Genomic DNA, 13,358 nt, shown 5'->3' with positions numbered 1-13,358 from the left:
AAAAAAACGTTTTGGCGCGGGACAACCCCTTTAAAGAAAAAAATGTTTTAGACGATTTCCGTAATAATTGTAATCTAGTTATTAAATGCGCCGATAAAGGGGGGGGGGGGATAGTCTTAATGGATTACGAACGTTAGGACCGAGTAAATTTAGATATTTTACATAACATTAATACATATAAAACTTTGTCCAGTGACCCGACTAATCAGATCACAAATAATTTAAACATTTTAATTGATGAAGGCATCTCAATAAACGGACAGACTAAAAATGAGGGCCGATATATTACCTCTATCGAACCCGATATTCCATTTATGTATCATTTGCCGAAAATACATAAGAACCAATTAGATCCCCCGGGACGGCCAATCATAGCCGGAGTAAATTCCATCACGAGCAGAGTGGTCGAACACATCGATAGACTCCTTCAAAAATACGTTTTATCTCTTCCAACCCACCTGAGAGACACGGGCCATTTACTTATTTTAATTAATGATTTTACTTGGCAAGAGGATTATATTTTTTGTACATTAGACGTGGAGTCATTATATTCTAATATCCCCCATGATTTAGGCCTTTTAGCTGTTAATGATTTTTTTAATGCCCCCAAGCCAAAAAACGTTTTTATTAAAAGCTATTGATTTTATTTAAAAAAATAATTATTTTTTATATAAAAACACTTTTTATGTACAGTCACTCGGGACAGCAATGGGCTGTAAATTTGCGCCGGCTTTAGCTAATTTTTTTATGGGTAATTTAGAAAAAAATTACATTTCTGATACTAATATTATTTTTTATAAAAGATTTATTGACGCCATTTTAATTATATGGGGAGGGTCTGCAGCTCGTCTTTATGCATATATTGATGGTCTTAATAGTAATAATCATAATTAAATGTTTACGAGTACTTTTACCCGGGATTATATTATATTTTTAGATTTAGTTTTAATGCACGATAATTCTAAAATAATAACTAAAACATCATTTTAAGAAAGTGGATAAAAACTCATACCTTGATTTTTGTAGTTGTCATGCGAGGCACTGGAAACAAAATATCCCCTACGGTCAATTGCAACGCATACGGCACAATAGTACCCTTGATTCTGATTTCCAAGAACAGGCTTTAATTTTAAAAAAACGTTTTAAAGAAAAAAATTATTCATCACAAATTATAGACGATGCGTTCAGTAAATTAGTCACTAATGATAATGTTGCTACAAATCTGGTAAAAAAATTCCTCTAAAAATAATAAAAAAAAGTTTTAAAAATAAAAACCCTTCTTTTATTACTTGGTATAATAATGATAATGCTTCAATTAGAAGCATTTAAAAAAAAAATATTGGCCGATCCTGCTAAATGATCCTTTTCTATCAGGAGATCTAGATAAAAATCCGTCGCTAATTTTTAAAAGACATATTTAATTACAGAATCTCATCGCCCCTTCAAATCCGGATAAAAAAAGAAGAAAACTAAAAACCACCGGCTCTAAAAAATGAGGTAGTTACAAATGTTCCCATAATAAAGGCAGATGCTGCGCAGTCATCGCACATAAAAGAACCAACGTTGATTATAATCAAATTAAAATCCCTATTTTACAACATATGGCATGCAATACTTCGCAAGTAATTTACCTCATTGAATGTCCCTGTAAACTAAAATATCTCGGCAGAACCATCAATAAGTTACAAACACGCATTAACAATCTTCGGTTAAACATAAAGAATAATCTGCGAACGCACAGTCTGTCAAAGCATTTCAATGATGTTCATAAGGGTGGATTCCCACGAACGTATATCGGCTCGGTTTTCACGCCGAGCCGATATACGTTGTCCTCGTGTGCAGGGGGGGGGGGGTGGAAGAGCCAGGAGCAGGAACTGAGCTCCCGCCCCCTCTCTGCCTCCTCTCCACCCCTCTGCCCTATTTGCAATGGGTAGAGGTGGGGTGGGGGCGGGGCCAATTCAGCATAACTTAGCCCCACCCCTGTCCCACCTCCTTTCATTGCAAATAGTGCAGAGGGGCGGAGAGAAGGCAGAGAGGGGGAGGCAGCTCAGTTCCTGCTCCTGGCTCTTCATCCTCCCCCCTCTGCACATGAGGACAACGTATATCGGCTCGGCGTGAAAACCGAGCCGATATACGTTCGTGTGAATGCAGCCAAAAGGTGACTTTTCCGATATGATTGTCACCACTGGAATGTATCGATGTGAAATCCATCAGTACATTAAGAAAAAAAGAAATGCACCGGATCCATCGGCTGAACAGCCTGACCCTATTTGGCCTTAATGAAGTATTAGAGAAGATTCAGCATTTCTTCTTAAATTGTAATGTGCAGTTTAAATACTTGTATTCCAGAGCGCTCTTTGTTTAGTAGCGCGATCATTTATTGATTTATCAATGCGCAAGGGTTTGAATTTTTATCACCCACGATGACATCATTGGTTATTAATGTTTATTTAGATTTTACATTTATTTCGTCGTTATGAATTGTGAATTATTTCGTTACTATTTTAGATCGACGATGGTCCGATACGACACTGGTATATGAGTGTGTCACGGGAGGTTTGAAAAGTGCCGTGTTCTTGTCTCTTTGACGGCTCTGAATAAAGTTTTATTTGAATACATGGAACGCTTATTGCGCTCCATGTGACGTCTCCTCACGCTGACGCCGATCATGACGTATGCGTCCTATGGGGAGGAGCGCTCCCGCCCCCGCTGTAAGCACGGCTGATTGTTTCCGGCGTCTACGTAGCCGGTCGCTGCATGTGAGTATGTTTTATGTCTATAAATGTAAGCCTGTATTGGATTTTTATGATCGAGCTGGAAAAAGGCGACTGTAGTGCGCCGAATCGCGTCGCTCTTTGACTTTTAATAAATTCGCTTGAAGTTATTTTCTTCTTTTTTTCCCGAGGAGAGCAAAGCAGTTTTTTCCTTTTATTATACATAGAACATAGTTCGTAAGGCTGAATGAAGACATTGTCCAGCTAGTCCAGCCTGTTTATCCTCCTGTGTTGTTGATCCAGAGCAAGGTAAAAAACCCCAAGGCCAGACGCCAATTAGCCCTTTTGGGGAAAAAATTCCTTCCCGACTCCCTAATGGCAATCAGACTGTTCCCTGGACCAACCCCTAATAGTTCCTACCTGCCTATATACCCGGATTAACCCTTTCCAATCCACTGTCTGATGTCTAAAGACATTCTGATTAAAGCCTGTACAGCTCAGCCGACGGAAAATGTCCGTCAGGGTATTCTTACTGTACATTACTGACAGCTTTGTTGTCGGAGGGCCTCTCCGGATGTCCCATAAAGCAGGATTGGCTCTAGCCAGCAGATGGTGCCATTGTATAATGGCAGAAAGAGAAAGCCCCCTAGGAAACCCTGAATCCAAAATTGGATTGCAAAGGGTTAACAATTACCCTTAGATTTATATCCTGTAATATCCTTCCGCTCTAGAAAGACATCAAGTCCCTCTTAAACTCCTCTATGGATCCTGCCATCACCACGTCCTCAGGCAGAGAGTTCCACAGTCTCACTGCTCTTACAGTAAAAAACCCTTTTCTGTCTTGGTGATGAAACCTGCATTCTTCTAAACGTAGCGGATGCCCTCTTGTTACCGTCGCAGTCCTGGGTATAAACAGATCCTGGCAGGGATCCTTGTATCGTCCCCTCATGGATTTATACAGTTATTTGGTCGCCCCTTAGCCGTCTTTTTTCCGGGGTGAATAATCCCAGTTTTGGTGCCTCTCTGGGTATTCCAGTCCCTTCATTCCATGTATTAGTTTAGTTGCCCTTCTTTGAACCCCCTACAATACTGTAACATCTTTCCTGAGCATCGGTGACCAGAACTGTGCGCAGTATTCCATGTGGGGCCTGACAAGTGCCTTATATAGTGGGAGGATAATGTTCTCGCCCCTATACCTCTTTTAATGCACCCCAAGACTTTATTAGCTTTTGCAGCAGCTGACTGGCATTGGCTACTCCTGTTACATCTACAGTCTGCTAGTACCCCCAGGTCTTTTCCCTAGCTGTACCCCATTTAGTGTATATTGGTAACATCCGTTTCTCCTGCCCATGTGCAGAACCTTACATTTATCCACAGTGAACTTCATTTGACATTCCCGCCCCCCCCCCCCCCCCCCCCCAAGCCCCTGACTTATCTTGGTCCATTTGTAGCTGCACATTGTTCTCCTTTGTATTAATTATATTGTATAGTGTTGTGTTATCTGCAAATATTGATATTTTACTGTGCAGCCCCCCTATAAGATCACTGATAAATATATTGAATAGAACGGGGCCTAATACTGAACCCTGTGGCCCCACTCAGAGTATGAACCATTTATTAACCCCCCCCCCCCCCTTCCCTCTGCTGATGAAACAAGAAATTGATGAAATATTCTGCAAGAAGAATACAAGAGCAGAACCCACCGACACAAGGGGTGTCGCCATCCGCTGGGGACAGGAGGAACTGCCCGGACTTCTCCCGACACTGCAGTGTGATATTCTTCTTCCTATATCCCGTCTGACAGGAGACGACCACAGAACTGTTCACTGAGATCTCCGTGAAGTTCCCCGGGAAATCCACCATATGCGTCCACGGAGAGGCTTTACGGCAAACACCTGGGAGGAGAAAGATGTGATCAGATGAGGGAGGAAGACGAGGCACAAAACACGGGAGGAAGGCATTTCTCTTTGACATGAATGTAGCAGCAGGAGCCGTGTACATCTGTATGAGTGCCTGCTAGTGGTGGCTGTATATATTTGTATGTAATGAGCTCCCCCTAGTGGTGGCTGTATATATCTGTATGTAGTGAGCTCCCACTAGTGGTGACTGTATATATCTGTATGTAGTGAGCTCCCTCTAGTAGTGGCTGTATATATCTGTATGAGCGCCTGCTAGTGGTGGCTGTATATACCTGTATGTAATGAGCTCCCTCTAGTGGTGGCTGTATATATCTGTATGTAGTGAGTTCCCCCTGGTGGTGGCTATATATATATATATATATCTATGTAGTGAGCTCTCTCTAGTAGTGGATGTATATATCTGTATGTAGTGAGCGATCCCTAGAGGTGGTTGTATATATCTGTGTTTAGTGAGCTCCCCCTAGTGGTGGCTGTATATATCTGTATGTAGTGAGCTCCCACTAGTGGTGGCTGTATATATCTGTGTTTAGTGAGCTCCCCCTAGTGGTGGCTGTATATATCTGTATGTAGTGAGCTCCCACTAGTGGTGGCTGTATATATCTGTGTGTAGTGACCTCCCCCTAGTGGTGGCTGTATATATCTGTATGTGGTGAGCTCCCCCTAGTGGTGTCTGTATATATCTGTATGTAGTGAGCTCCCCCTAATGGTGGCTGCATATATGTATGTAATGAACTCGTCCTAGTGGTGGCTGTATTTATCTGTATGTAGTGAGCTCCCCCAAGTGGTGACTGTATATATCTGTATGCAGGGAGCTCCCCATCGTGGTGGCTGTATATATCTGTATGTAGTGAGCTCCCCCTAGTGGTGACTGTATATATCTGTATGCAGGGAGCTCCCCATCGTGGTGGCTGTATATATCTCTATGTAGTGAGCTCCCCCTAGTGGTGACTGTATATATCTGTATGCAGGGAGCTCCCCATCGTGGTGGCTGTATATATCTGTATGTAGTGAGCTCCCCCTAGTGGTGACTGTATATATCTGTATGCAGGGAGCTCCCCATCGTGGTGGCTGTATATATCTCTATGTAGTGAGCTCCCCCTAGTGGTGGCTGTATATATCTGTATGTAGTGAGCTCCTCCTAGTGGTGGCTGTATATATTTGTATGTAGTGAACTCCCACTAGTAGTGACTGTATATATCTGTATGCAGTGAGCTCCCCCTAGTGGTGACTGTATATATCTGTATGTAGTGAGCTCCCCTAGTGGTGGCTGTATATATCTGTGTGTAGTGAACTCCCTCTAGTGGCAGCTCTATATATCCATATATAGTGAGCTCCCGCTAGTGGTGGATGTATATATCTGTATGTAGTGAGTTCCCCCTAGTGGTGGCTGTATATATCTGTATGTAGTGAGCTCCCCCTAGTGGTGACTGTATATATCTGTATGTAGTGACTTCCATTAGTGGTGGCTATATATATCTGTATGTAGTGAGCTCCCCCTAGTGGTGACTGTATATATCTGTATGTAGTGAGCTTCCCCCTAGTGGTGGCTATATATATCCATATATAGTGAGCTCCCGCTAGTGGTGGATGTATATATCTGTATGTAGTGAGCTCCCCCTAGCGGTGGCTGTATATATCTCTATGTAGTGAGCTCCCCCTAGTGGTGGCTGTATATATCTGTATATAGTGAGCTCCCCCTAGCGGTGGCTGTATATATCTCTATGTAGTGAGCTCCCCCTAGTGGTGGATGTATATATCTGCATGTATTGAGCTCCTCCTAGTGGTGACTGTATATATCTGTATATAGTGAGCTCCCCCTAGCGGTGGCTGCATGTAGTGAGCTCCCCCTAGCGGTAGCTGTATATATCTGTATGTATTGTGCTCCTTCTAGTGGTAGCTGTATATATCTGTATGTAATGAGCTCCGCTACTGTTGGCTATAAATACCTGAATGGATAAGAAGGCGCTTATTCAAATTGAGAGTGATGTGTCCATAAAACCCTCTAATAAAGAGGGAAACATCTACATGTTGGACTGCAATGCATATAGAGATATGTGCATGAAAATGTTGAAGGACACTAACAACTTCTCTAGATTGACACAGAACCCTACAGATCTCTTCTTGAAGACCGTGAAGGAGATCTTGCTACCTGCTAAGGAGGAACATCTAATTAATAAGAAGAAATTTTCATTCGTTTGTCCCCAAGAGTCGCAGATAGCCACGTTCTTCGGCTTGCCCAAAGTCCATAAAGCCTCTTACCTCCAAAGGTCAGGCCCATTGTTTCGGGGATTGGAAATCTGACGGAAGGTGTGAGCATATATTTGGATACCATCTTGAGGCCATTCATTGAGGCTTTGCCCTCGTACATTACAGACACCACAGAGGTACTCAGAGGCCTTGCAGGCATCTCTATTTCATTGGAAGTTAAACTTGTTAGTCTTGATGTTGAGTCGCTCTACAGTTCCATCCTGCTTTCTGGAGGTATTAAGGCAATAGCCTATTACTTAAATCACAGGGGCACACAGTATGCGGCACATAATGAGCTGTTGGTCCAACTCCTCTCATTCATTTTGGAACACAGTTATTTCCTGTTTGATGGGAAAATCTTCCACCCACTCAGGGGGATGGCCATGGGGAGCCCATGTGGCCCCATGTAGCCAACCTGGGCTGGTGGGAGGAGAAATGTGTGTACAACAAGAGTAACAAGTGCTGGACAGTGAAGGGGGATCTTTGGATCCATTACATTGATGATGTCTTTATCCTATGGTTAGGACGGACAGACGACTTTTATAAGTTTGTGAAACACCTGAATATCAACAAACTTGTCCTTTTTTTCACTGCTGAGATTAATCCCTGTACTTTGACCTTCCTGGATCTCCGTATAACAAAAAAAAGGAACGGGCGTCTTAGAGACCACCGTGTTCAGAAAACCCACTGCAACGAATAATTTGTTGACATTGCTCCAGTGACGCTGAATACAGAGAAAAAGCTGATGGGATCATTGAGAGATTTGCCAATAGGGGGCACCCTAGAGAAATCACGGTCCAGCCCCGTAGTGCAGTGGACAACATCAAGAGAGAGATGATTTTGGCTGCAAATCCCAAACGCAAAGAGAACAGCAAGTTTGTAGGCAGAATTGGTACTTTTGATGATCATGCTAAGGAAGTGAGGGGAACGATCGAGAAGTACTGGAATGTCTTGCCAAGAGATAAGGATTTGGCCTTATGTCTCTTGGAGCGACTGATGATCACCTACACAAGAGGCCGTAATCTGCGGGACCGTCTTGTACATAGCCACTTTGTACAGGAATCTTTAACATCAACGTGGCTAGCGTCTGACCCAATTAACAGATGCTTCGCCTGCACACATTATAAAGCCCACAGGTATATCAAAGGGGTTCTACCTTTAGAAGCTCCTCAACGGGTATATGTTATGATATAAGAGATTTTATGAACCGTAGGTCAGGTGGAGTAATGTATCTGGCAACTGCCCATGTCTTCTTGACTGTATTGGGAAGACGAGGCAATAGCTGAGACGACGGATTCTGGCCCATATTGGGAATATAAGAAGGGAAGAACACACGAGCCGAGCGATTCATGTACCTAACTGTTATTACAACGACCCTGATACGGTTACATTTAGGGGTACTGAACTCCTGAGAAAAGAAAGCACTTGGATCTACAGATGGGATGTTGTTCACCTAGGGGCCTCAATGGGCATCTTTCTTTTTCTGCCTTCATTTAAGATCTAGTTATGTGCTGTTGCTCCTTTATATCCTGTATATATATATATATATATATATATATATATATATATATATATATATATATATATATACATATATACACACACACACACATGATCAGGGATCCATTTCTCCACCAATCACTCCTGACTTCCTTTGTTGGGTTTGAGATCACATGTTGATGAGGTTCTCATCTGTACGGTTCATCTATCCATCCTTCTGATAATGTTATATGGATCTTATTTTCTAAGGTTGTGTCGATTTGCTCTAAGTAAATCTAATGTATCTTCATGTAAACTGATCATCTACAAGTGATAACCCCCTCCTGGGGCTTACATGTCTATTGCAGTAATGGAGGCATCCTGGTATTTACTTCTCCTGTTTCTACATCTATACTTACCCTCTGCATGAGAGAGATGTTTGCATACATATTGTTGAATGCATCCGGTTCTTTCTACTGTTACACGAGGATGTGTAGATGGCTGAGGCCCATATGAGAAGAGATGCTTTGTGGCTTATTAATGCCTAGTGGACATCTCCTGTCGCTGATCTGCAGACTAGTTTGTCATGGAATATAAAGTGTTAAGTTTCAGAATGCAATAAGTGTATGTTTCTTACCTTGTATTGGACTATTGGCCCTTAAATAGAAGACTAAAACCTATGCTTTGTAGTGTCAGGAACTAGGATTTTAAGATAAGAAGTCAACAGACAAATTAAATAAGGCTGAGCTATGTTAACAGAGAAGACACACAACTATAGCAGAAATATTGTCTAATGCAGCAGCAATATCCTGACTTAGGTAATTCTATGTCTGAGTCTGGCCTTGAGAGTTTGGAGACTATTTGGTAGATGTCAATAAGTCTTATGATCAATAAGTATTTTCACCTTTGTAACAGTAAGCTACGTAACACTAATCTTTGTACCAAGCAACATTTGGATACGCACTCGTCTTTCTGTATAAGAGTTGGCAATGGTCATAATAAAGTAGAATTTCATTGAGTTCTCATGGAGAAGTGTCTTGACATAACATGGAGTGATTTCATGCTATTGATAGATAATGCTAGCAAAATCTCCTCATCACGGGCTTCCATATCTACCAATTTGGCACCTGGCAACGAGGTCATCAGATCGGTACCGGTGTGGTCAGATAACAGCTGGCGCCCGAAAGCAGGGACCGAGTGTGACCAGAACCTCTGACCTGACTTACTCTCGAACAGACAGAATGCACAGACCCATAATCAGGACAAAGCCGGCTGGTAAGAAACTGTTATTCTTATCCCTCATTGTGTCTCTGTGATTCTGTCTGCTCAAAGTTGGGTAAGTGCGTTCATTTATATTGAGTGGTTCATTTAAGGTCTAAACTCGGTCTATTTTTTATGACAAGGACCCTGTCAAATAAGCTGTCTCGTTGTCTAGGTTTGAATGAATGTGTAACTCAGTGTGTTTAAGGCCATAATAATATCAATAGGTTGGATAATTGTCCTAGTGTGGCTATTCTATGATCTAAGTTCCCTAATCTACTGGTAACGTGTTCCGGTCTCTGACGAGGAACCGCTAGTTTAGGTGGGTCCTGCAATGTGAAGCCTGAGTTTTTAGGGTCACACAGTGGGAACACTTGTGTATATGGTTTAAGTGGGTCCTGCACTGTGAAGTCTGAGTTTTTAGGGTCACGCAGCAGGAACACTTGTTCTGTATGTTGTCTGTAGGAAAAGTGTCTGATTTGTGACAAGAATCTCTTGCCATAGTCGACATGGTATCCTCAGACGGGGTTACCCTCTCCTCAAATAAGGAGGAAAAAGCTTATTAAAAACCCATATAGAGTACCAGTGAAACATGGGTAATGGATGGTCTAAGAAAGCCACCTTGGATGAGTCAGAATGGACAATGGCCAAAAACATAGTAAGGAATATGGAAGGTAAAGAGATAGCTAAAGAATGTAAGGCTTTGATGTCTATCATGAAACAAGACACCAGACATGGGACCCTTAGTCCCCGTCTGGGGTCAAATGCAATGATAGAATATAAAGGTAGTTTTAAAGATGCTAAACTCCTGGAGGCAGCTGAAGACTGGGACAGATGTGCCCGCCTGGTTGCTAAAGGGAAGATAGAAGAAAGGATTGAAAATTATGGTGTCAGTAAGTACAGAATGAGAAAGATAATATTACTAACAATTGACAGATCCTGAGAAACAACCCATGGGGCTCTATAGAGCTTGTCTACAGTTAGCAGGAGTTTATGACTGCTGTTATAAAGACCTAGAAGAAGTGGACAGACATAAGGCTGATCACTTCTTCTTCCCTTTGATGATGGAGGAATTTAATCCACCACCTGACCCTAAGGTGTCAGGTTCAGGGGCTACGTTCCTACTTCATCTGAAAGATTGGGCTTCAAAGTATATGACAGAGTTAGGAGTTACCTTGCATGATGTTAGGCAGGAGAAGACAGAATCAGCAGAAAAATGTTTGTCTAGGATTCTGGTTGTCAGCAGTTTGGAGCTAGGCTACTGTACCACAGTACTAGTAAACCTATCATTTGCTAGAACTGTGGCAAACAGGGCCACATGCGTAGACAATGTAGGGCACCTCCTAAGGCTCAGAATGGACTGTTCAAATCCAGACCATCCTCCTCTGACCATTAGGAAACAGGTAATCCAGTGTCTGTACTCATTGATGACGTCTACCCTTTGCAAGTTAGCTAATCCAGAAGGGGCCCAGTACCTATTGTCTCTGACTGTAGGTTTAGAAGGTCCTCTCCCCTTTCTGGTAGACACTGGAGCAGCCACTAGTGTAATACACAGCAGACGTGTCAAAGAGAGTGACATCAGTAAACAAAGTCTTTTATGTGTAGGAGTAGATGGAACACCAAAAGATACTCCTTTGTCTAAGCCAATGGAAGTGAAGTTCACAACCAATTATTCTCTGACTACTCGATTGTTGGTTAGTGAAACCCCTCCTCTCAACCTATTAGGAGCGGATTTGCTGCAGAAAATCCACACCTCTTAGAGTTCAGGGAGGATGGGTCGGTTAAAATCACAGGTCAGTTAGCAGAGTAAGAAATCTGTATACTAGCTACATGTTGTCAGTCTTCAGAAACCCCTATAGCCGTATGCACACCTTTGTTGTCAGAGGAGGAGCTGGAACAATGCTTACAAGTTCCAGACTCGCCTTTGGAGTGAGGGGACATCAGATATAGGCAGACTAGCAGTACCACCAGTTTAGGTTAGGTTGAAACCAAGAATCCCATTGCCATGTATTTCTCTATCCCTCTGTATAAAAGACAGTAGGTATTTGTTTGCTTTCACACATAGGCAAGCAATATACCTGGGTGGTGACACTGCAGGGAGCTCAGATATCACCCTCCCTGTTCTCACAGCTCATGGGCCAAGTGTTGGAAGGCTGGCAACCTGAATCACAGGCTGTTGTTTTGTTATAATACGTTGATGACCTTTTGTTCTGTGCTCCAGACAAAGCCACATGCGTAGAAGCTTCAGTTTCTCTTCAGTTCCTTATAAATAACGGATGTAAGGCGTCAAAGAAGAAGCTCCAGTTTTGTTGTTCATCTGTGACTTTTCTTGGACATTGTCTCACGTCAGGAGCTCGTCATCTCACCCAGCATCGTAAATCTGCCGTAATGGACATTAAGGTACCCGCTTCTGTCTCTAAACTACGTACCTATCTAGGACTTGTTTCTTATTGTAGACCATGGACTGTGAATGCTTCGCAGCTGATGCAGCCACTGTATGACTGCCTCAAGAAAGAACCCTTCCAACTTACAGAAGTAGCCTTCTTGGCAGCCCTAGCCCTGGGCCTGCCCAACTACAACAAATCCTTCAGGCTCTACTGCAATGAGAAGAATGGACACACAGCAGCATGGAGGGCACAAACGACCCGCAGCCTACTACTCCAGCAGGTTAGACCCCGTCGCCCGACGATCACCTTCCTCTCTACGAGTAGTAGCGACAGTCTCCAGGATGTTGGACAAGTCAGCAGACCTAGTTCTGGATCATGAGGTACAACTGTTAGCACCGCATGATATCTCTGCCATTCTAACACAGGTTCAGCCCAACTACTTGTCTGCAGCCCGTTGCCTGAGACTCCAAGGTGCCCTCCTGATGCCTGCCAACGTTACCATCACCCGCTGTCAGACTTTGAATCGAGCTACTCTTTTACCGGAACAGGATGACACTGAGCAAGCGACTCAAGAAGAACTTCGCAACTGCGCCCAGCTCATGCAGATGGAAACTTCTGGGTTTGATTCCATCAAGGACACTCCACTACTTAATCCCGATTTTACCTTGTTCGTTGATGGCTCCAGGTATGCTGTAAATGGACAATTTCACACTGAATATGCGGTCACCACACAGACCCCTGTCCTTCATCAACAGTCATTACTTGCACACGTCTCAGCCCAACAAGCTAAACTGCAGGCCCTTACACACGCCTGTATGCTGGCACAAGACAGCTAACATTTACACGGACTCTAGATATGTCTTGGCAGACCAAGCAACCAAAGAAGCAGCCCTGCTACCCTTCACACCAGCAGTTCTGGCCACCTGCCAAGAAGAAGATGACATGTCACCATCGCTAAATGTCTGACAACATCTTCTTTTGTCTTTTCAGAAACAAGCATCTTCCCATGAAGTGTCAGGTTGGTAAGAAAATGGAGCCACTTCAGATTCCAGTGGCATGTGGACACTTCACGGGAAGCCTTGTCTTCCAAGAGCCTTGTTTCCAGTGCTAGCCTCCATAACACATGACCTCATGCATGCCTCAAAACTACAATGTGTGATCTTGTTTCCAGGTATTGGTATGCGTCCGGTTTTTCGGTAGTTGCTGTCTCTTATGCTCAGGGATGTATGACTTGTGCATTGTCCAACTCAGGTAGGACAGTGAAAACCCCTTCTAAACACACTCCTAGGCCCTTGTACCCCTTCCAGAGGTTGCAGATTGACTACATACAACTTCATGAAATCTGGACCGTT

General features: G+C 43.1%; 1 protein-coding gene across 1 annotated transcript in view; it reads right to left on the bottom strand.

Moving 5' to 3' along the window:
* Window positions 1–4,577, bottom strand: part of LOC136627225 (uncharacterized) — a 28,337-nt gene extending 23,760 nt beyond the window's left edge. The window contains exon 1 of the mRNA XM_066602156.1: window positions 4,418–4,577. Coding sequence (XP_066458253.1) covers window positions 4,418–4,577 — 160 coding nt within the window. The remainder of the gene's footprint in view (window positions 1–4,417) is intronic.
* Window positions 4,578–13,358: the final 8,781 nt, after the last annotated feature.

Source organism: Eleutherodactylus coqui, chromosome 5, assembly GCF_035609145.1.
Source record: "Eleutherodactylus coqui strain aEleCoq1 chromosome 5, aEleCoq1.hap1, whole genome shotgun sequence".
In the NCBI taxonomy this organism is placed as follows: domain Eukaryota; kingdom Metazoa; phylum Chordata; class Amphibia; order Anura; family Eleutherodactylidae; genus Eleutherodactylus; species Eleutherodactylus coqui.
This window is presented reverse-complemented; position numbering and strand designations above follow the sequence as displayed.